Source organism: Meriones unguiculatus, chromosome 1 (genome assembly GCF_030254825.1).
Source record: "Meriones unguiculatus strain TT.TT164.6M chromosome 1, Bangor_MerUng_6.1, whole genome shotgun sequence".
NCBI classification, from domain to species: Eukaryota; Metazoa; Chordata; class Mammalia; order Rodentia; family Muridae; genus Meriones; species Meriones unguiculatus.
The window spans coordinates 25,898,912-25,922,182 of NC_083349.1; the positions used below are offsets into that span (position 1 = coordinate 25,898,912).

Genomic DNA, 23,271 nt, shown 5'->3' on the forward strand with positions numbered 1-23,271 from the left:
CACCCAGAACAGACATTAAGACCTGGGATGGGCGGGGACTACCATGCATCTGCTCAACGGAACAGTAAGATGCAGAAAGATGTCTGGGCAAACACCTGAAAGCCTCAGGAAACATCAGTTACATAGGATTTTCCTTTGGTGTGTGTGGGTGTGAGTGAGTGAGTTGCATGTGTTTGTATCTTTAAATCTGTTATTCATATTTAATTAATTTATTGTGTATAGGGGTGGGGGTGAGGGGTGGGGATTGCAAGTGCCACAGTGCACTTGTGATATCAGAGGACAGCTTGTGGGAAGGAGGTTGGCTCTCCTTCCATCTTCTGAGATCGGAAGATTGAACCCAGGACTTTAATACAAGCCCCTGTACTCGCTGAGTCACCTCGCTGACCTTGCTTCACTGCCTTAGGAAAGGCTTTCACTGGAATAGAAACTCACCATTTTGGCAGAGCTGCTTTGGAGGTCCATTTACATAGTTGGGGACTTGAGTTATGTCCTCATGCAGAACAAGCGCTCTTACCCACTGAGCCATCTCCCTAGCCCCTTGTTATGTTGTGTTTGAGACAAGGTGTCTCACTATGTAACCCAAGTTGTCTTGGTACTCCCTATGACCTGAGTAGCTGAAGATGACCTTGAATCCCTTTTTTTTTTTTTTTTTCCACCTCCCAAGAGCTGAGATTATGGGCAAGCCCCACCACATCTGGCTTTGGTCTCAAAGTTGTTTGTGTTTATTTTTAATTTATTTTTATTATCATTATTATTTTGGTTTTTTGAGACAGGGGTTCTGTGTAACAGAGCCCTGTGTTTCCTGGATTCTTTTTGTAGACCAGGCTAGCTTACAGATATCTCCCTGCCTCTGCCTCCTGATACTGGGATCAAAGAGGTATGCCACCACAATAGGCATTTGTGTTTATTTTAGACATCGTTATTTTTGTTTTATTTGTGTGTATGTGCACATGTACAGTAGCCCACAAATAAAAGTCCGAAGATAATTTGCCGAAGTCAGGAGTCAATTTTCTCCTATCATATGGGGCCTAGTTATCAAATTTGGCAAAGTTTGGCAAACAGCAGTGAGTGCTGTTACACTGAGGCATTTCATGGGCTCATCCAGGATGCTGAGGCTTGAACTCAAGTCCTTTATATGCAGAGTGAGAACTTTACTGAGTGACCTATCTCTGGGCCCTTGGAACTGGCTTATTTACTTTATTTATTTTGGCTTTTTGAGACAGGATCTCGCTATATAGCCCTGGTTGTCCTAGAACTCCAAGACATATAGAACAAGACATATAGACCACACTGATCTCTAACTCATAGACATCTAGACATCTACTTGCTCGGCATCCTAACTGGTGGGTCCATCACACTTGGCTTTGGAACTGATTTTTCTTTTTATTCTCTTTTCTTTTTCGTTTCTTTTGTTTTTGAGACAGGGGCTTCTCTATGTAGTCCTGACTGTCCTGGAACTTGCTCTATAGACTAGCCTGGCTTCGAATCCACAGAGATCCTCCTGTCTTTGCTTCCTGAGTACTGGAATGAAAGGCATGTGTCACTGCTGCCACCACCACCACCAGGCTGGAACTGATTTCTTTCTTTCTTTTTTTCTTTTTTTGAGATTTATTTATTATGTACACAATGTTCTATCTGCATGTACACCTGCACGCCAGAAGAGGGCACCAGATCTCAGTATAGATGGTTGTAAGCCACCATGTAGTTGCTGGGAATTGAACTCAGGACCTCTGGAAGGGCAGCCAGTGCTCTTAATCTCAGAGTTATCTCTCCAGCCCTGGAACTGATTTCTTAATTGTCCTGTCTTTTTCTCCCCAATATTGGCATTATAGGGGTATTACCACTATGTCTAGTTTCTAATGATCTATCCTTGCTGCTTTTTTTTTTTTTGTTTGTTTGTTTGTTTGGCTTTTTTTTTAGTTTAGTTTTGTTTTGAGACAGAACTATGTTGTGTAACAGTGTCCTCCAAGATTGAAACATTCTATTCTGCAAGGAAGCTCCTTAAGCAGGAAGGTAAACAACTAAAAAATAGCTTTAGGAAGCCCCCCCCAACCCACCAGATCCACTATGCCCCTCCCTGCCAGAGTAAGCAAAAAGGCTGAGAGTACTTAGAGGAGGAGTGCCAAGCATCAAAAAAGACTCTGAGGGGGATGGAGAGATGGCTCAGAGGTTAAGAGCACTGGCTGTCCTTCCAAAGGTCCTGAGTTCAATTCCCAGCATCACACAGTGGCTCGCAACCATCTGTAGTGAGATCTGGTGCCCTCCTCTGGTGCATAGGCACACATGTAGGCAGAATGCTGTGTAAATAATAAATAAATTAAAAAAAAAAAAAAGACTCTGAATCCAGACCAGGCCAACCTGAAAGAGGTTTAAACCAACTGAGTCACTTGGAAGGGACACTCTCCAACCTGCAGGCTGAGTTGAGCTGCCTGCAGGCTGAGCAATGTGTTCCAGGTTCTTAGCTTTTGTGAGCTGTCACTCACGCTGGGGTGGGCTTGATGATGTAAGTGCGTTTGAGTCATTTCTGCTCTTGTAAGTAACCCCTCACCCATATTACTGTAATACAAGTGATCAAACTCACTGCTTGACCAATTTGGATTTTGGAAGTATTTGTCATGGGCTCCCTATCCAGAGTGAGTAGACCTTTGTGCACTATTTCCCTGGGAAATGTCACACAACAAGGCATATTTCCCTGTCTGTCCTGGAACTTGCTCTGTAGACCAGGCTGGCCTCCAACATACAAAGATCCACCTACCTCTGCTTCCTTGTGTTGGGATCAAAATGCACCACTATCCCAGCTTCCACCTACTGTATTTCAATTCGGTGAAATGTAGTTTTTTTAAAAAAAATCTATTAGGGAGTTTAATTACATATGTTTATAGTAGGCATCCACTTTTAAAGAAACAGCTAATCTGCAGAATTTATGAGTTAATTAAATATTAATCAAAGAATAGTGAAACAATTGTTCTTGTTTTGTTTTGGGTTTTTTTCTGAGACAGGGTTTCTCTGTGTAGCCTTGGCTGTCCTGGACTCACTTTGTAGACCAGGCTGGACTTGAACTCACAAAGATCTGCCTGCCTCTGCCTCACAGAATGCTGGGATTACAAGCATGTGCCACCACACTTGGCTTTTAATTGTTCTTGTTTTTTTATAATTATTGGTAGATTTATAAGTAGAAAACTACCTTTGCAAGATGCACTTAGATGTTTAAGAAAAACTAGTTCTGGAGGCAGAGGCAGGCAGATCTCCATGAGTTCGAGGCCATCCTAATGCACAGAGTGAGTTCCAGGACAGCCAAAGCTACGCACAGGGAAACCCTGTCTCAAAAAAACAAAAACAAAACCAAAACCAAAACCAAAACAAAAAACCTAGTTCCTTTTAGATGCCTTCATTTTGATAAACAGCATTAATTTAAACACAAGCAGTGGTAGGAAGCACTCTGTGCATAAAAGCCTCTTTCTTCCCAACATTAGATTCTCAGCCAATAACACTCTACACTGGAGTGTAGCCTTCGGGAGGACTCAGCACTCCAGAGACTTCCGCGCCTTCCTTCTGCTACCAACATACAGCTATTTCTATAATACCAGTATTTGGGAGATAGAGGCAGGGAGGGTCAAGGGTTCAAGGTCATCCTTGGCCTTCTCTATAGAGTACCAGGCCAGGGATTATGAGTGTAGTTCAGTAGAGTGTTTGCCCTCACAGAAAACCTTGAGTTCCATTCCAAACACAACATAAATCTGCTGTGGATCTCACACCTTTTTATCTCAGCGCTGGGGGTGAGGCAGGAAGATCAGAAGTTTAAGGTCATCCTCAGCTATACATCCAATTGGAAGCCATCTGAACTACCTGAGACACTATTTCAAACAACAACAAAAGCAACAAAAGGCCCAGCTCAAATTCTGTGAAGACTTTCTCCAAATCAATCTCCATCAAGCCCCTGCCTCTCTGCCCAGAATCACCAGAGTGTGTGGCCCAGAAGGCTGACAGGCTGTAGTGGGATGTTGGCTGAGGCCTTCATGAGGCATCTATGTAAGTGCAAACCTGTGTCCCAGCAGAAAGAATGATGGTTGTGGCACAAGTTTATGGGAGGAAGCAGCCAATATCTGATTGAATCTAAGGCCTAATCCATGAGATGAAACCCATCCCCGTCACTTCTCAGGCGGCCAAGAATCTGAGACTAGATAGGCGAGGGACCCAGTGGAAAACCAAACTCCACTGTTCTAAAAGAACTTAGCATTAAAATGACTCCAAACAACATTCTGCTATACTCGTAGATGGGTGTCTCGCTCAGCCATCTTCAGAGAAATGTCTTCCTGTAGTAGATGACGTCATAAATAGAGACCCACAGCAGAACAATGTGAAAAGCCTGAGAGGCCGTGGAACGCTAAGTCCTAAACGGGGTGTTTCCATCAGATCCCTCCCTCAGGCTCAGGGAACCTCAAGAAAGACAAGGCAGAAAGACTGTAAGAGCCAGAGGGGATGGGGGACACGGAGGAAACAAGGTCTTCTAATCACAGCAGGACTGAAACACATATGAATCCACAGAGACTGGCAGTACACACAGGGCCTACATGATTCTGGGCCAGACGGGATCCTAGCGCTGGGGAGGAAATGGACACCGGCCCCATCCTTAACCTAGAGCTATCAGCAGTTGACAACTATTCATAAAGGAAAAATACTTTTTCTCCAATGGAATCACACTAAACACCACTCTTAGGCTCCATAGTAAATTGCCAACACCAAACAAACTCAATGGCATTTTTGGAGGTTCCTTATCTCATAAAGCTTTGTGGGCATTAATTTTATTTGTTTTTCTTTCTTGTTTTCCCTTATGGATATTTGATATGTATAACCTGGTTTCTCATGTTGTATTTTTATGGGATTTTTGTGTGTGTGAATATGTATGTCTCTGCATTGATAGTGTGTTTCTGGCTTTTTATGCTTTTTTCTTTGTCTCTTTCTCCTAGTTGTTTGTTTGCTTGTTCCTATTCCAGGTTTTTTGTCTTGTTTTTTTGTTTTTGTTTTTGTTGGTGGTGGGGTTCCAGACAGGGTTTCTCTTTGTAGTCCTGGCTGTCCTAGACTCACTTTGTAGACCAGGCTGGCCTCAAATTCACAGAAGTCCACCTGCCTCTGCCTTCCCAGTGCTGGGATTAAAGGTGTGTGCTCCCATGCCTGGCTTCCATTTGTTTTTATTTTATTTTATTTTTTATTTTGTAGATGCCTATTTGTATTCTAAGGAGAGAAAGGGCTCGGGTATGGGTGTGTGGAGAGTCAGGAGGGTTCTGGTATGGGTGTGTGCAGAGTCAGGAAGGATCTGGGAGGAGTTGGGGAAGGAGAAACTAATAAGAATATATTGTGTGAAAAATATTTTCAATTAAGAAAAAAAATGAGGACTGTACCTAGTGTGCACTACCTGACAGGGGACTGTCTTTCCCAGAAAGTTTGAGGCATCAAGCCCCAAGGGATATGGATTTCAGGCCCTAAGTAGAAGGCAGCCTTCTTAGGAGCCAAATGTCTTTTGTGTGGGACCTTGCCTTTTCCCAGAGTCCTCTGGAGGATGTGAAGGCCCTTCAAGCTGCCCACATCGTAACCCCTGGAACATGTGAATTTAACTTCTTAACAAAGGGAAACTGAGGTTACGAACCAGCTGATTGTGGGCAAGTATGGACTTTGTCCTGGATGCAGACAGGGCCAGCGTAATCACAGCCTTGGAAATGGTAGACAGAGAGCCAGAGAGCAAGGCCCCCTGCCACATGAGAGACAAGAGAAGCCAGGCTTACAGGCTACAGGAAAGGCTCTGCAGGAAGGCTCATTGACCACTGGCCCCTGGAAAACCCTGGGACAAGCTCCCTCAGAGCTTCCAGGAAGGAATGAAGCCAGAGGCATGTAATTCCGGTGACTCATGCCTGATTCTTGTCTCATAGAACTTATGACGACAGATCTGCATTGTTTAGGTTGCTAGATCTGTGGCGATGTTTTAGGAGGGGATTCTCTTGCTTTGATCTCTTGCCTTTTTGTTTTGTTTTTCAGAAACTAAATATTTGTTTGTAAAATTTTGGGAGCGTGACCTGGAGAACTGGCTCAGCCACTAAGGCTCACAACAACAATTTGTAAATAAATTTTATGTATAGCAGGGTGGTGGTGGCACATGCTTTTAATCCCCAGCATTAGGGAGGCAGAGACAGAAGAGTCTCTGTGAGTTTAAGGCCAGCCTGCTCTGCAGAACAAGTTTCAGAACAGTCAGGGCTACAAAAAAGGCATGTCTCAAAAAAAAATTTTTTTTGTGTGTTTGGGTGTTTTCCTGCATATAGGTCTATGTACCACTTTGATGCCTGGTGGCTGGGAAGGCCAGAAGAGGGTGTGGCTTCCCTTAGCACTGGAGTTATAGATGGTTTTGAGCCACAACGCCCGCACTGCCAATGGAACCCTGGTCCTCTGGAAGAGCAGCCAGGGCTCTTAATTGTCGAGCCATCTCTCCAGTCCCAGGATTTAAATCTTCTCTCTCTCTCTCTCTCTCTCTCTCTCTCTCTCTCTCTCTTTTCTTTTTTGCTTTGTTTTGTTTTTCAGATAGGGTTTCTCTGTGTAGCCTTAGTTGTCCTGGACCAGGCTAGCCTCAAACTCACAAAAATCCGCCTTCCTCTGCTGCTCTGGATGCTGGGAGTACAGGCATGTGCCGCCGTAATGGCTTTTTTTTTTTTTTTTTTTTTAAATAAAAAGCAGGGTCACACTGAATAGCTCTCAGGTAGACCGGGCTGGTGTGGAGTAGTGGCTAACCTGAACTCCTGATCCTCCGGCCTCCCTCTGCCTCTATAATGTTGGGATTAGCAACATTTGTCATTAGGGAAAATGAGGGGGAAAATTACCTTAGTTCATCAGAGAGTGCTCCCGGGCACCCAGATTTTCTTTTATTTTTTTCCTTTTCCTTCTCTTTTTATATTGATAGATGGATTGACTGGGACTGAGTTTAGCTAAGTGGCTTCCCTGTAGTCAATCTGGCTTTAAGCTTTCCTAGGATCCTCCCGCCTTCTGCCTCCCAAACGCTGGGATTTTAGGTATGCATTACCATGCCTGGCTTAGCACCCAGGTTTCTGCCTTTCAAATCTCGTCACTGCTTTGCTGGCTACTCTGGACTTCAGTCGGCGTTGCTTGGCCCTTGGAGTTTGCCGCCCAGCTCGAGAAAAGTCGCCCAACCTGACACATTGGTCCGCCGCACATATCACCTCCCCTTGGCTGAGGAATCTGAGGCTGCTGTGGACCAGATGTGGTGAACTGTGGAGCGGCCGGTCTCTCTGCCCGCAAAACACGCGGTAGGGAGAGAGTTGAGTTTGAGCTACGGCAGCTCAGCGGAAAAACCCGGGCGCCGAGTGCTGGGCCGAGTCATTGAGCTTCAGGAGGTTGGCTGCGGTCCCAGCCCGGAGGACACAAACAGGCTGGGCGCGTACGAGTGTGTACGAGTGCGTGAGCGCAGTGGCCCGACCCGGACTACAAGTTCCAGGGTGCCCAGCGGCGCGCCGCCCGCGGTCTCTAAGCAGGTCGCCACGAGCTGGCACGCGCCACTCTCGTCCCAGAGTAAATAAGGGACCGAGTGCGACTCTCCGGAGCACCGTAAATAGTGTCCGAGTGGGCGGGGAGCCGCCCGGCACCGCCTGCTCATGTCGCTGCAGAGCCAAGTGTCCGGCCGCCTGGCACAGCTGCGCGCGGCGGGGCAGCTGCTGGTCGCCCCGCGCCCCTGGCCCGGCCGCTCGGCGGGTGGCCCGCGGCCCCGCGGCAGTGCTTGCGGTCCTCTGGTGGCTCTGGGCGCGCACGGCTACTGCGCGTGGCTCTCGGCGGGAGTTGGGGCTTGGGGGGCGGCGGGCCGTGGAGCCCGGGTGCGCACCTGGGCCCCCCTAGCCATGGCCGCGAAGGTGGACCTGACCACCTCCACCGACTGGAAGGAGGCCAAATGTAAGTTTGAGCGCAGGGCGTGGGCCTCCCCGGCAGAATGGCACCCCACGAGCACCCGAGACGTTTGGGACGTTTTTCCCCCACCCCGGCCCAGCCCACAGCCATGCCCAGCTCCCACACCAGGCCACCCCTTGACCAAGCGAATGGGGAAGGCGGCCCCTCAGCAATGGTCCCCAGGCAGCCCACCCCCCAGATCGTCTGGGACCTGCCACCTTCCTCCATGCGCAGGAGGGAAACTGAGGCCCAGAGTCCACTTCCCCAGGGTCAGGGTCAGAGTGTGCCGAGGCAAAGTGTGGAATCTTGGCCTGCTAGGCAGATCAGATAGCCCCAAGAGTGGCAACTCGGGTGCCAGCCTCTCTGTGAGTACGGTAGGAGCCCGTTTTGCCCTCCTGTTGGCTTCTGGCCCCTTGCCAGCACTTTGTCCCCTTCTTAGGGAAATGGGCTTAGAGAACTTGGAAAGCAGTCTGACATCAGGCGTGAGCTGATGAGAATTATTAGGAATGAAATTATTTCTCCTCCTGGACGGCATGCCAGGAAAAGGCCATGGGTCCCGGACAACCGAGTCTCTAGCTGGAACGCAAAGTGCAGAGTCCCAAATAGCCCGTGTGGCAAGGCAGCGCAGCTGCTCCTGCCCTTCAGCGCCAGTCCCTCCTCTATGGCTCTGAGCTGCTAAGGCGCCTGCCTCATTGGCTAGTCTGCTGGTGGGCGGGACCGCGGGGACTAGGCCACCTGGGTCAAGCAGAGCTGAAGGTAACCTCAGATTGGGACTTTTAAGATAAAGAACTTCTCTCTGTGGTTTGAGTTGCATGTCTGTTCAGGATCCTAAAGCGCTTGGCTGTCCTGTCTGGGAGCAGACGGAACTTGCCACTCCTTCAGCCTTGGCTGTGAATTGGGGGCTAGCCCAGAACTGCAGCAGAGGGAATTACTGTCCCTCTTTAGTGTCCTGCTTTCTCATGGGGATCAGCAACTGAGGAAGGTGGCAGAGAGCTGGGACAGTACCATACCTAGTGTAGGGTCTGCCCCTGTTTCCAGACTTCAGCGCTCCTTCCCTTAGCTCCCCTTTCCTTGGGGACCCTAAAAACCAGCCCAACTCGGGAAAGCTGATGGGACCCGAGGTCCTTCAACTGCTGGACTGATGCTGAGTTTTCTCCCCTTCTGTGCCAAGCTGGGTCTGTGTGAGCCAGGCAAGGTGGTCCCTGAGGCTGTGGAGACTCTGATCTCTGTGCTTTCCATTTCCAGTGCTACTGCACTTTTAGGCTTTTGCATGGGTTCTTGCGATCAAACCCGGGTGTCCAGGCTTACATAGCAAGTGTGTTTACCCACTGAGCCATCTCCTGGGCCCTCATTCAGTAAACTTTTACCTCATGCCCTAGGGGGGCCAGCTCTGTAGGACTCAGCAGAAAGTGGTCAGGCAACAGTCTGTCTAGTGGAGACAGCTATTGACACAGGATGATGTCCTGTAAGCACTATGAAGAAACTGGTGGTTGGTGTCACCTGAGCTGGGAGGTCAGAGGACCTGAGGCAAAGCAGCTGGCCGGGGAAGGCATTCCAGATTCAGAAGATGGGCTAGATTTGGAGGAGGTAGTCCCATTGTGACCAAATGCAGTCCCGAGGCAGCAGTGACAGTGGCTGGCAGGTGACACTGGGTAACTCATGTTTTAGTTACCTAGTGTGTGGAAGAGGTTACTCCAAGCCTCCATGACCAGGCTTTAGGCATGGAAATGTGGGGGTAGTCTGGTCCAAAGACTTCCTTGTATTTGTTTGAGTTTTGGTTATTTGAGAGACGGTCTCTCTACGGTAGTGTCTGTCCTGGAGTTTGTTATGTACACTAGGATGGCCTTAAACTCACTGAGATCTACCTGCGTCAAAGACTTTGTTTGTTTGTTGTAAAGAAAGAAAGAGAGAGAGAAAGAAAAAAGAGAGAAAGAAAGAAACCTAGGGTTGGTGACACATGCCTGTAATCACAGCATTTGGTTGGCAGAGGCAGGCAGATCTCTCTAAGTTCCAGGCCAGCCTGGTTCACAGAGCAAGTTCTAGACCAGCCAGGGCTACATAATGAGACCCTATGTCCAAAAACAAAACAGCAAAGTCTTCTTCTATAGCCCAAGCTGGCCTGTTCTCACTCTGTATGTAGTCCACACGTACATATTGTGACAGTAATATCATAATATTTCCTGGGTGATCTTCTGTCAAAGCCTGGCACACAGTGATTAGACTCACATTAGACTAATGCAGAGGCAGTGTAGGGTGAAAAAAAATGTAATAGCAGTGGGTGTGAAAACGCCAGAGCCCATAGGCAGGGCCTCCTCGTCCTGCGGGAGAGCCAAGGCACAGTCTCGGGGCTGCTTGGTGGCTCATGTTCTCACCAGGGCAGCCCACCAGTTGGTTTTTGCTTGGCTGTGACCATAATAATCCCATTTAAGGGGGTGGAGAGCAAAGATTTATTTTTGGTTCTCGGTTGCAGAAGGTCTCTTGGCACAAGGTACCATGGTGGTGCCTACCTGTGATCCTAGCACTCTGAAGAAGAGGCAGGAGGGTTGTTGTGAGTTGGAGACTGGTTTAAGCTATATAGCAAAGACTGTGTTACCTGGCAAGACTGAATCAAACAAACAAAGCAATCATGGTGGCAGGAGGGAGGGACAGACGAAGAAGCAGAGAGTGAGGCAAGAAGTAAGGCCTAAGGCATAACCTGCAAAGACCAGCTCCTGGTTCTACCAGCCAGCCCCTACCTTAAGACCAAGCCTTTGAAGCCTGTTGGAGGCTTTCAGATTCAAAGCATGATCTCAGGTAGCAGCCTGCAGGCAGACAGCAGGAGGGCAAATGAGAGGCAGGAAGGTTAGCATCAGTGCTTAGGAAGGGCTCAACACTCCCAGAAGAATATCCTGCGTTTGGGCTGGGCCCTGTCCATTGCGTGGTCCAGCTGGAGAGGTCTCACTCCTTCTTCACCTCCATGTTGGCCGTCTGCTTCTCTGGATTCATTTTCCACATCAGGACAGCCACTAGGCTGGATCCCCTCATCAGGAGATATGTAGGCTTTTTGTTTTTGGTTTGTTTCTGAGACAGTGTCTCCTGTAGCCTAGACTGGCCTTTAACTCCATGTATCCCATTTAAGGAAAGAAAGAAAAAGAAAGGTTTTTTTTGTTGTTGTTTCTGTTTTTTGGCTCATGGTTGCAGAAGGTTTCCGTGCACAAGACATGGAGAAGTAGCTCAGATCATGGTGGTACAAATCTTTGAACATCTGATCCTTCTGCCTATTCATTATTCCGAATGCTGAGATTACAGGTGTGCACCAACAAGTCTGGTTTATATGATCTTGGGGACCGAACCAAGTGCTGAGCCATGCAGCTTTGTTGGTGAATATTTCTGTCAGATCTGATTATACTGGTTAACCTAATCCCCTTGGTTCTTGGATGCCACTGTGCCCTTCTCCCAACTAGGACCTGTTTAGAAGACTGGGAATAGGAGTTGGAGAGATGGCTCAATGGTTCAGAGCCCTGATTGTTGTTGTTCTTTTTGTTTTGTTTTTCAAGACAGGATTTCTTTGTGTAGCCTTAGCTGTCCTGGACTCACTTCATAGACCAGGCTGGCCTTGAACTTACAGAGATCCATCTGCTTCTGCCTCCCTGAGTGCTGGGATTACAGGTGTGCACCACCATGCTTGACCTGATTATTATTCTAGGAGGACTTGGGTTCATCCTGATGTGGTGGTGCACACTTGTAATCCCACCACTGAGGGAGGCAGAAGCAGGTGGATTGCTGTGAGTTCGAGGTCAGCCTGGTCTACAAATCGAGTCCAGGACAGTCAAGGCTACACAGAGAAACTCTGTCTTGGAAACAAAGCAAAACAAAACAGAAGAAGAAGAGGAGGAGGAGGAGGAAGAGGAGGAGGAGGAGAAGGAAAAGGAAAAGAAGAAGAAGGAGAAGGAGAGGGAAAAGAAGAAGAAGGAGAAGGAGGAGAAGAAGACATCGACGATCTGGGTTCAATTTTTAGCACTTACATAGAGGTTCACAACCACCCCTAATTACAGTTCCAAGGGATCCAGTGGCCTCTGAAGGCACCAGGTATGCAGCTGGTGCACACACATATATGCAGGCAAAATACTCATAAAATAAAATAAAATAAATCTAAAAAAAAATTCCATCAAAGACTGGATGCTGGGTGGTGGTAGAGCATGCCTTTAATCCCAGCACTCAGGGAGGCAGAGGCAGACAGATCTCTGTGAGTTAGAGGCCAGCCTGGTCTAAGCGTGTGTTCCAGGACAGCCAAGGCTACATAGAGAAACTGAGGTTCAAAACAACAACAGACTGGAAATATTCACAGTAAAAGGCAGTTGGCTTACGGGGACTTAGCTGGGGCCATCAGGAACATCATTTGCCTTTTTATCCCATGCTAGGGCAGAACTGTGTACTAAAGAGAGAAGGAATATTGGCGCCATCAGAATTCAGGGAGTCCAGGGTCACCATTTCATGCTTCCTGAGCCTCTTTCTTCATCTGTGAAATGGGGCCAGTAGCTCCTGCTGTTGTGCTGGAGTCACATTAGAGTGGTAGCATACAGAGCTGCCACTTTCCTCATCCCTTCCAAGGCTCCAGTCCTCTGTGCTGGGCTCTCACAGACCACCTGCACTCCCTCTCCCTGGGGGCACATGGTGAGGGTCCGGTGCCCCAGCTGCAGATACTGCTGGAGGGGCCAGGACTCACTGAGGACCCGGGGACTCTCATCTCAGTGACAGTGTCTCTGAAGGGTCTGCCCAGCCAGCATATCATCCAGGCACACCTGATGATGAGGCACACAACTGGGGGTGAGGACCTCTCCTCCATGTCGGGATGCAGTCTCGGCATACCCCAGTGTGTGTGGAGGCAGGTCCAGAGCTGCTGTGGCCTTCATGCTCTGTTCACTGCCTGTGCCATAGTCTTGCATGAGTCGCTGCCCTGGGGACCGGTGAGCACAGGTGATTAATGCCACAGAAGCCGCACACTGCTGTGTTCGGGTGACTACCTTATCAGCTGTGCCCACCTGGTGTTCTGCAGACTCAGCCCCCCTTCCCCCAGGCCCAGCCTGTCTCATCTCTCAGAACGACGTCTTGCAAAGTGCCATAAAGATACTTCTTAAAACACATCATTGAATTCCCGTTTGCCTGGCAAGCTTTATGGCTCTGGCAGAGCTTGCTTCCTCCTGCCCAGCTTTTGTGCCCACGAGCCTCTGGAAGCTTAGTCTGGGGTCAGGCTTCCCCATCAAAATTTACTGCGAACATCTTTTTACAACACCTGTCTCAGTGAGCCGTGAAATACTCTCGCCTCTTCAAAAATGAAAGAGAATGAAAATGCATGTTTTACATCTTTTATAAAAAAATAAAACCCACTTGTGCTTTAAGTCTGCGTCTGACTTGGAGGAAGGAGATGGGCAGTGATTCTTGTGTGGGGCAGAGGAGGCCTGAGAGGTGACCCTAAAAGATGAAGCTAAGCTGAGGAACAAGTGTGTGGGCTTTGGGGCAGAGAAGCAGCTCAGGCAGCTGTGTGACATTCAGTACTCAGGAACCTGCCATGGCCATGACCTTGTTTGGAGATGGGAACACAGTACTGGCATGCTGGCCTTTATTTGTGTCTAAGGTAGCCAGGGCTGGCCTTAAATTCCTGATCCTCCTGCCTCTCCCTGGCAAATGCTGGGATAACGGTTGTGTGCCACCATACCTGGCTCACGTTGGCATTTTGGGGTTGTGTATTTGGGGCTGGGCACTGATAGGGACAGACTGACAGGTTGTCCCTGAGGTCGGTGTAGTGATTGGTGGCAGAGACAGGGTGCAGTCTCTTGGAAACAGTGCCCTGTCTGGAATCCATTGGATCAAGTGGGCCTTGTGAGCTGTGGCCACTCAAACCAGGTTATCAGGGTCACGAGGCACAGATCCACACCAGGTTTCTTTGCCTAGGTGTGGCAAGGGCTGGATCGTTCTGCCTCTCCTCTAAGGGGGTGACATCTGTCAGATGTGTCTGCCAGAGGTCTAGGTGTCCTTGAGCAATGGGACTCATTTCATAGGGTGCGAGGGTTGGTCCCAGCTGACCACCTCAACAGCGCCTGTAGGTAGTCTGCAGTGGCTGGCAAGCAGTTGGTCAGTGTCACCACATCTTGGTGCCAGCTCCTGGTCCAGCCAGCTGGAAGCATCCACGCTTGAGTGTGCCAAGGTTCAGGGTGTCTTTGGTCATGGTTGCACACAGTAACTACATTGGGGAGCTGAATCATGGCCAAAGCTCCACCTGCCCTGCTCTTTATCTGAGGAAGGCTTTCTACTCTCACATCCTGTGGTGCTACAAAGGTGATACACTGCAGCCCTGCTTTCTTCTTCTGAAGCTGGAGTTGGGCGTTGAACCTAGGACTCGTGCATGCTAGCTAAGCACATTACCCCTGAGCCAATGTTCTCAGCCCATACACTGGATCTCGATGGCAGACCTTCAGCATCTGGGTGCCATGGAGGGTAGACTTCATCGCTGACCTAGAGAAGGAAATTGAGGCTCAGGCTGTGACTTGCCCTCGAGTATAGTGGGAGCCAAGGAAGAATGAACCCATCACATGGCTTCTCTCCACCCCTCTGTGCCATGACTTCACTCTCTGCTCAGGCTGTTCCAGCTTCCCATCACATCAGCCCCAAATGCTCCTTCTCGCCTCAGTGCTTCTGCACAGGCAGCTCCTGATGGCTCAGCCTTCAGGTCTCAGCTCTCCACTGGGTCATCCTTGGACCCTCTGTGCACTGTGCTGGTGGTGAACAGGGTAGCTCCTCTCATGCATCTTATTGGTCAAGGTCCAGGAAGGAACATACATAAGCCAAGGCTTGGTGGGGAGTGGAGAAGGGAATGGAGAGGGTAATGAGGAGGGGACCGGAAAGGAAAACTATCTCACGTATAGCAGTGAAGAGGCCTCGGGCAGGGGATCAACTAGGTGTTTGAGGAACAGGTTGGTAAACTGCCAGGTCAAAGGGTGTGGGAGTTAATTAGGATAGATTTGGGGACGGGAGTCAGCTAGGTAATGCTCTTAGATCTGGAGGAGGGTTGGAACCCAGCGCCTCGCGAAAGCATCCTACTAGCTGGTCTACATCCCCAAACTCGACTTCTACCTGCTTTCTGATGCCATTTGGGTTCTTTCATGTGACCTTTTCTGTGTGCTGTCCCCTCTCTGGTAATGGTGAGGGCCACACCGTTCTATCAGCCGGTGTTTGAAGGAACCTGGCTGGACTGAGCCTAAGTGTATAGATGGCCTTTTGCCAGCAGGGGGAGTCTGTGAGCCACGGGCCTGGATTAAGCTGTTAGAGAGATGCCCCTGAGAGAAGGCCTGACATGGGGTAGAGGAAGGCCTGTGAGCACATGGGGGCCTGGGTCCTTACCATCTGAGTGACCTCAGGCTGCCTCCCAAGTCTCTGCTGCCTCGTCTATGAACATAGGAACATTTGACCACAAGCTGGGAAGATGCTGACAGTAGGCACTGGATCTGCCGGACTCTGTCTTCGAGGACCCTAGGCTTGCTGTCAGTGACATTGTGACTGACAAGGGACAGAGCCTCTTTAGCCTTCCTGGCTTAGTGTGTTCGAGTTTGAAGTTGTCCTGCAAGGAGCATCTTACCCCTACAAATGAAGAAATGAGGGACCTAGAGAAATGTTCAGGTGCCAGGAAGTGGCCAGGTTGAATTCTAAACTGGGGCCTCAATGGCTAAGACAGTCCTTCAGTCTCCCTGGACCTTCGCTTACCATCTTGAACAAAGACAGTAGGACAAGATGTTGTGGAGTCTACAGTGGCTCTGTCTCTGAGGGCCGAGGGAAGCAGGCTGGTAGGATTGGGTTGCACCCTCGGACTTAGCAGGAGTCCTCAGGAGGAAGAGGCCCAGGCAGGACTGCTCTTTGCCCTGCCATACTGACTCTCTCCTTCCTACCTGTCCCGCCTCTGCAGCCTTTTTGAAGGGCCTGAGTGACAAGCAGAGGGAGGAGCACTACTTCTGCAAGGATTTCATTAAGCTGAAGAAGATCCCCACATGGAAGGAGACAGCGAAAGGTAGGCCCCACTCCCTGGGCATTGCAGGAGAATGGCAGGGAGGATCTGCCAGAAGCATCTAGGAGGACCAATTGAGTGCTCCCTACATCCAGGCTCTCTGCATGTGTCACCTCATTTCATTATTAACACTGCCTGGGGCCAGTTTGCTTTTCCATCTCATGACAGCATTAGGAAGCCAGCTCCAGGCTACATGAGCCATCTACCTCTGGTAACTCAGTTACTGGGAACTGGGGCTTGATGCCATGATGCACTTGCTTACAGGGGCATGCTGGGGAACTTCTGAGCCCTACAAGTGCAGGTGGGATAACCCATGACCTGCGTCAAGCCACTTATCCCGTCTCAGCCTCTGCTGTGATAGTTATAAAATGGAGCGTGTGAAGCCAGGCGTGGTAGGACATTCCTATAATCCCAGCACTTGGGAAGTAGAGGCAGGAAGATGAGTTGAAGGCCAGTCTTGGCTATGTAGCAAGTTTGAGACCAGCTGTCCCAAATAATAGGAAAATAAAAGGGGGTGTGCGCTATCACTAAAGCTTCCTGGAGCATTGTTGTAAAGGCCTGTGTGCACACAGTAGGTGCACATTCGGTGTAGGATGTCATCACCAGCATCAGTGGTCACTATTCTTTAGGCTCTTTGCTCCTGGGTTCTGGCTGAGACACTCTTTAGTGAAGGCCCTCTGTGTGATCCCCTTGACTCTGTCTGTTCCAGGGGTGGCTGCAAAGGTAGAGGACCCCAAGTATAAGAAGGACAAACAGCTGAATGAGAAAATCTCCCTGTTCCGAGGGGATATCACCAAGCTGGAGGTGGATGCCATTGTCAACGCCGGTGAGTGACTGGCCTGAGTCAGAGGCCAGGGGGGGGGGGGCGCTCGTCACCTTAGGCCTGATTGCTGTGCCAAAAACCGGGTGGGCGCCACTTGGCTCCAGAGAGGCTTCCAGTTGCTGGTGTGGATGGCCTGCTGGCGCCACAGGAGTCCAGTGTGGCGGACACTTGGGCTCTTTTCCTTTTGAAGCCCTGACCTGTCTTGTGGGGCCACCTCCCTCTGCCAAGCTGCCTTGCAGCTCTGAGGCCCATTAGCAGTGGGGATGGGGGAGAGCTTGGCTGGACCGATGCCACACTTCCCTGCCTCTGAGCTGGAGGCCAGAGCCAGCGCTCTTCATTCTAGGGTGGGGGTAGGGATAGCGGCTGCTTCTCCACCTCCACCAGCCCTGCCTCACTCCACACCTGGCCGGGTGAGGGAGCTCAGGGACGGAGGGGAAGGTGCAGAGATGTCCCTACAGGCCCCCTGGCAGCTCTCCAGAGCCTGCGCCGGGAGCTGCTCAGCTTCCTATGTGTATTCTCTTCTTGCTGGCTCCGAGGTTTATTGTGATGAGCAGAGTGGAGGCAGCTGCTTCTCTGGGGTAGGGAAGAAGGCGGTGTTTGTCTGGCTGAGGTGAAGAGGCTCTGGGAAGGGCTCTGGAGTCTCCAGGAACTGGTGTCTAGGGTTAGTAAATCTAGCATGTGCATAGGAACTTCCTGGAACAAGGTCAAGTGGCTTCCCTCCCTTCCGTATACAACCACCAGGAACTACAGCAGGCACGAGAGGTGTCTTTTCCTATGATTCTGTGAACATCAGGGCAACTCACAGCAACTCACAGCAGAAACTCCATCGTATCAGCCCCCTTCCCTGTGCAGCCCAGGGCACCCCAGGTGCTTCTGGACCCCCTTTCATCCTCTGGCTCTCAGCAGTTCTGCCTGACCTCAGTCTTGACAAGGGAGTAGGTTCTTCTGGGACTCTAGAACGAAGCTGCTGATGCCGTCAGTGCCTACTTGGCTTCCTTAAGTAACTAGGTTCTGAGTAGAAGCGGCTGCTTGCATTTGTGATCTGGGGAGCACTGTTGTCAGTGTTTCTAGTCTGGTGTTTGCAGAGGCACAGCACTTCCGCCTCACACTGCTTGTCTCAGGCACACAGGTGACGGATGGGTGGCACTCAGTGCCAGAGAGAACTTGGGTTACCTTTGCATTTCTGCTGTTGTTTCTGCGTGTCTCCCTGCTGCACCTGACATGTTAGGGAGGCGGCAGCGAGTCGATGAATCTGAGTGAAGACTGCCTTGTCTGGGTTTGCACAGTTGCCCTGGCACTTGGCCCTGCCAGTCACTGCTGAAGGTATAGGAGGCACACAGTGGTTCTTTCCCCGCCAAGCTGTAAAATGGACAGTGGAAAAACAGGTGAGATCCTGGGCAGTCCGGCTGGTGAACAACGGTGGGCTCAGGGACCAAGGTGAGCGTCTTAGGATCCATGGAACAGGAGAGGGCTCTGGAGGCTGGGGCATGGTGCGCGGATCGGCAGTTCTCTCCCCGAGGAGCACTCCGGCGCTAGCTGAGCTGGCTGTCCTGGCCAGGCTGGTGGCCCTGGTGGCCATGCTTCCCCTAGGACCTGGCATCCTCGCACCTGTCTGGCTTCTTTCTGTCTGTGTACAATGGGGATGGTGAAAAGTGACCCAGCAGGTTCTTGGGGACAGCTAAGGTGGGGATGACACTCATTTACCACCTGCATGGGGGCCAAGGGTTCAGCGCCTGCACTGGTGGCCCCGTCAGCACATGCTGAGTGCCGACTCAGCAAGGCCAAAGACTTGATGGCTCCTGTAGATGACCGCGTCCCTTCTGCTTGCCTTAGTGGACCTAACACCTTTTAGTGTGTTTTCTTGAGATCTTTTTAGAGAAAGAGCCTCGATCAGGATCCAGAACCCTTCCAGAATGGCAAGCAGTGGCCGAAGTGGGTGTTGGACGAGGGTCTCCCATACAGAGCCTGCATCCCTAGTGTTTGGTGTGGTGTTGGCACTGGTCAGAGGAGTGTTCCTCAGTGGCCTTGGCTCCCTCCGCAATGCCCTGGGGTCTTTTGGGCCCTGGCTTCACCCTGGCACCGTCACCCACCAGGGGGCAGCAGAGATTGCATTTCCGAGGAGCCCATAAATCAGCCTTTATTAGTGAAATAAAAGTCGCAGGCAATGTGGGGCTTTTCAGGGCTGCATAAATCTGCGTCCGAGCCTCGTGAAACCCATATGTGCTTAATTCATATGTAAAGTTTCAAGCAGGAAGAGAATGCGTGTCCATTAAATTCTATTTGACTTGATTATAATCATTAGCCGTGAATAATTGCTTCTCATTGCCGACCGCAGAGCCACCACAATAGGGGAGAGGAGAGAGCAATTATCTTGGGGTGGGAATTTTTGAATTTTTATTTTTGAAGCCAGGGGTAGCACTGGCCTGTGGGCATTCGATGGCCTGTGGAGCAGCGTGGCCTGGGAGTGGCTGGAGTCTTGAAGTCCCACCAGGGCTTTCATACTGTGTGTGTGTCCAGCCTCATTCTGTTCTCACTTTGTGTCTGTTTCCAGATGGGCAGGAGTGTCCCCCTGGGCCTCACAGCAGCTGCAAGAATATGGAGGAGAGGGATGTAGAGGGAGCTCGAGGGGCCCTGTGAGGAGATGGGGAGGGTGGAGCCTTACCCAGATGCTGAGGAAAGGGAAGTTTAAGGAGAGCATCTCTAGATCGTAGGCATCTCTGTCCCTTAGTAGCAGACTCAGGGAATGTTTGCAGACGGCAGGGCCAGCGCACCCCCTGCCCCCATCTTTCTACTGGCCACCTGGCATTTTGAAGCCCGGGACTGATTTTAACGCCATCTTAATGGTATGTGTACTGTGACTGGCATGTGTGAGATGCGATGCGATGTTGTACCTGTGTGTCTGTGATATGATATATGCTGTGTGGCAGGGGTGGAGGCCTGGAGAGAAAAGGAGAAATGCCTGGCTGGTAAGTGGCAGGGCTTCAGGTCACAGGGGCAAGCCAAACTCACTTAACTTTCCCCAGAGCTGCCCCACGGGCTGATGGCCAAGGCCACATGCTAGGGCAGCGCCCAGGAGAGCCTCAAGCTCTTGCCATCTGTTGGCCGTGGCTCCTGCCCACAGGGGTATGCCACATCCATCTTAATTAAATTGACCGCCACACTGGCAAGATAAGCTAGGGAGCCCCTGTGGCCACTCCCTCCCTCAGGCACTGGAGATGCTGGGGGCAGTGCCTGTCTTTCTAGCTTGTCCTCCGACCTGGGACTGTGTCTGGGGGGAGCTTAGGTCTGGGTTTCTCCACTTGGGGAGGGAGGTGTTGTGGCTTTCACAGTGCTTGGGTCTTCTCTCTGCCTCAGGGGATATGACCCCATGTCCGGTGTCTGTGGGCGCCTGTGCCTGAGATGGCCAAGCCCCAGGCAGGAAGTCTGGACACAAAGACCCTCATTCTTGGCCAGCCCAGGGGTCCAGTGGCCTGGCTTTGGCCTCAGAGTCACCTCAGGGCAGAACATACATGAATGTCACACTGTATGCAGAGACACAACCATTTTTCTCTTCAGAGCAATCTCAGGCTATGCATGTGTGTCAGGCCTCTGAGGCCTTTGGGGTGGGACCTGGGGGCTCCTGCCAGCACCTCCCTACCCTCTGGTCCTCATCTGAAAACTGCCATTATCCTCAGCCGCAGCCTGTGTGGGAGTGAGGATGACACATGTTTAGGCCTGACACACAGAGGGCCCCAGTAAATTAGTCCTGGGGAAGTCAGGAGCAAGAGCCGCTAAGTAGAATATAATGTGACACAGCGCCGGGAGGGAGGTTTGAGTAAAGTGTGCGTGAAACCGCAGGGACCAATTAATTCTGTAAGGAGGTGGCTGGAGGTGAGGTGGGTCAGGGAGGCCTTTGAGGGGCCTGGGTTCTGGGGCCTGGCCTTAAAAAAAATGGGTGGGAAGCCATGTCTCACAGCGACAAGCTGGCCTGACAGGGAGACTTTTAAGCTGCTTATTTATTTAAAATAAGGCACGAGTGGTGCGCTGCTTCTTTAAGTCCTGGGGCTTTGATTTGTGAGAGCCTGCCCGCCCCTTGTCCCCCGCCCCCACACCACCATCCCTAAAGCCCTTGCTTCTGCTCTGAAGGGTAGTGGAGCCTGGTGAATACAAGAGCCTGCAACACTGAGCGCCCGCCACCAGTGAGCGGCCACCGAGTGCCCCGCCCTGCTCTGGCTGTCCCCTAGCCTGCCTAGGCTGGACAGGAGTGGGTGATTTAGAGACCGCCTTGATGGACTAGCAAGCAGGGGGCCGCAGGGACAGCGACTGCCTGGTGGGAAGTGATCTGACGCTAAACTGTCGCCGTAAATCGCTTTATCTGTCACTTCAGATTTAAATGTGTTTGCTGAGGCTTGCCGGCCGCCGACAGCAAAAAAAAAAAAAAAAAAGCTTGGGCAGGGGCAGTGCTGGCCAGAGCAAGCAGAGCCAGGGAGCCACTATGGCAGCCTCTGCGTGGCCTGTTCAGCTTAGAACTGCAGGGCCTGTCCCTCGGCTGGTCACCTCTCTCTCCTTTTATCTTCCTCCCCCTCCCCCCTTTCTGCTTCTTTCCTCCCTTCCTCTCCATTCTCTAGCCCCTTCCCTCCCTCTTCCTCATCATCCGCCTTCCTCTCCTTTCCCCTCCTCGTCTCTCCTCATCTCTCTTCTCCTTTCTGCCTCTCTTCTTCCCTCTTTCCCCATTCTTCCCCCTCACCCTTGTCAAATTTCCACTCAGCCTCCACTGCAGCTCAAGCCCTCCTCCTCGTCAGCCCCCTCCCCCCTTTCCAGGTTGCATCCCTTCTACGTGTTGCCATTCACGTACAGGTCTTCTCAGCCCTTCTTAGGTCTGGTAGATTGCATGTATGACCCACTCCACCCCCAACATTCTGTAGGTGACAAGTTCTAATTCAGCGTCTTTGCTGGCCGCTGGGAAGTGGAGCATGGACAGTGAGCAGGTGCTTGCTTTGGGGACCACGATTTGCATTTACTTCCTGCTGTCCAGTTGTCTTGGGTTCTGAGTCCCAGCCCCTAGTACTGCCAGGAGTGCCCATCCAGGGCTGCCCTTGGCTGGATGCTAAGGCTTACTTTACAGAGTAAGAGACTAAGGCTCACTCAGGATCTCAGAACCAAGTAAGAGTCAGGGCTCCAAGGTTGGTGTGGTGGCACAAATTTTTAATCCCATCACTCAGAGGTGGAGGCAGAGATGAGCTGGTCTTTCTAAGTTCAAAGCCAGCCCGGACTACCTAGTGAAACCCTGTCCCAAAACCAGAGAAACAAGCCAAAACCCCTTGTCTTTGACCCTGTGGTTTAAAGGGATGCAGCCAGCTTTGCTTTTTCTACCAACCCCCACTGGTCAGAGCCTGGTGTGGGAGCAGCATGGAGCAGGGAGGCCCCTCAGGTGGCCTGAGATCCAGCAGCCTCCCTCCCCATGTCAAAAAGCACCGAGATGCCTGATGCCTCCAGAAGAGTGTGGCTCATTTCCACAAGGTCGAGCCATGTTATATAAATTCATAAATGATGGATCCCTTCTGAATTATTGAGGCTCCCTCCTGGGCCTTCAGGGCTTCATCCAGTGAGGTGAACCTGACTGCTGGGTAAGACTTGGAGAGTCCCTGTTAGTTTCTTCTGCCTCCAGATCTGCTGATTTCCCACTGTGGGTCAGGACCCACCTGTCTGTTGTCCCCATGGGGAGAAAGGGGTATTCCCACTCTCCTGACCTGAGTTTTAATTGACCTTTGGCGAATAAAAGTGACCCAGTGCTGTTGAGAGCTGGATGGATGGCAGGAGCCAGCTCTAGGACCCCTCTTTCTGATCCAGCCTGACCCCTACCCTGCATCTCTGGGGCCCGGAGTAGTTTCTTGGTTTCATAGATCTGGACAGAGGTTAACATTCATAGGCCTCTTCTAGGTTTCCTGGAAGTATGTGTGCCTCTGGCAGTGAGGAAAAAAACACAAGACTAGATGTTCCTACATGCAAAGCACTTGTAAGCCTTGTAGCAGAATATAGGTGAACAACTAGGACTCAGAGAGGGATGGTGACCTGCTCAGGGTCACACAGCAGGGAAGTGGCAGAGGAGCATCTCAAAACCAGGCCTCCTGCCTTCTATCTCTGGGCTGCTATCACTAAACTTATGTCAGAAAGCCTTCTTCAAAGGGCTGTGACTTACCCGTATGGAGTGGTGGCTGGAGTACATTCTGTCCTGGGCCTTCTGTCCTTGAAGGCCACCTGCCCTCAGCTCCCGCACCTGTGCAGCTGCCCGTGTCCCTGATGCTGTCCCAAGCACCGAGCTTATGGGAATGTGTGTGTTTTGAAATTAATGGAGACTATTAAGTTGGTGGAGCATGAAAAGGGCTAGAGCTGCAGCTGTTGGCTCGCTCTCCTGGAATGATCCGCCAGGGACTGGGAACAGCCTGCCTGGAGGGATGGGCCCTCTGCATCCCTCGAGAACCAAGGGTCTGGCCTT

The 23,271-nt window shown here is 50.9% G+C and overlaps 1 protein-coding gene across 3 annotated transcripts in view; it reads left to right on the forward strand.

Annotated features, from left to right (window-relative positions):
* The first annotated feature begins 7,518 nt into the window (after positions 1-7,518).
* Positions 7,519-23,271, forward strand: part of Macrod1 (mono-ADP ribosylhydrolase 1) — a 139,896-nt gene continuing 124,143 nt past the window's right edge. Inside the window, exons 1-3 of one of the 3 annotated variants that reach the window (XM_021642272.2) lie at positions 7,519-7,944; positions 15,875-15,976; positions 16,683-16,799. In XM_021642272.2, coding sequence (XP_021497947.1) covers positions 7,653-7,944; positions 15,875-15,976; positions 16,683-16,799 — 511 coding nt within the window. In that variant the 5' untranslated portion in view covers positions 7,519-7,652. The remainder of the gene's footprint in view (positions 7,945-15,874; positions 15,977-16,682; positions 16,800-23,271) is intronic. The other 2 variants (XM_021642271.2, XM_021642273.2) reach the window with 2 other exon arrangements.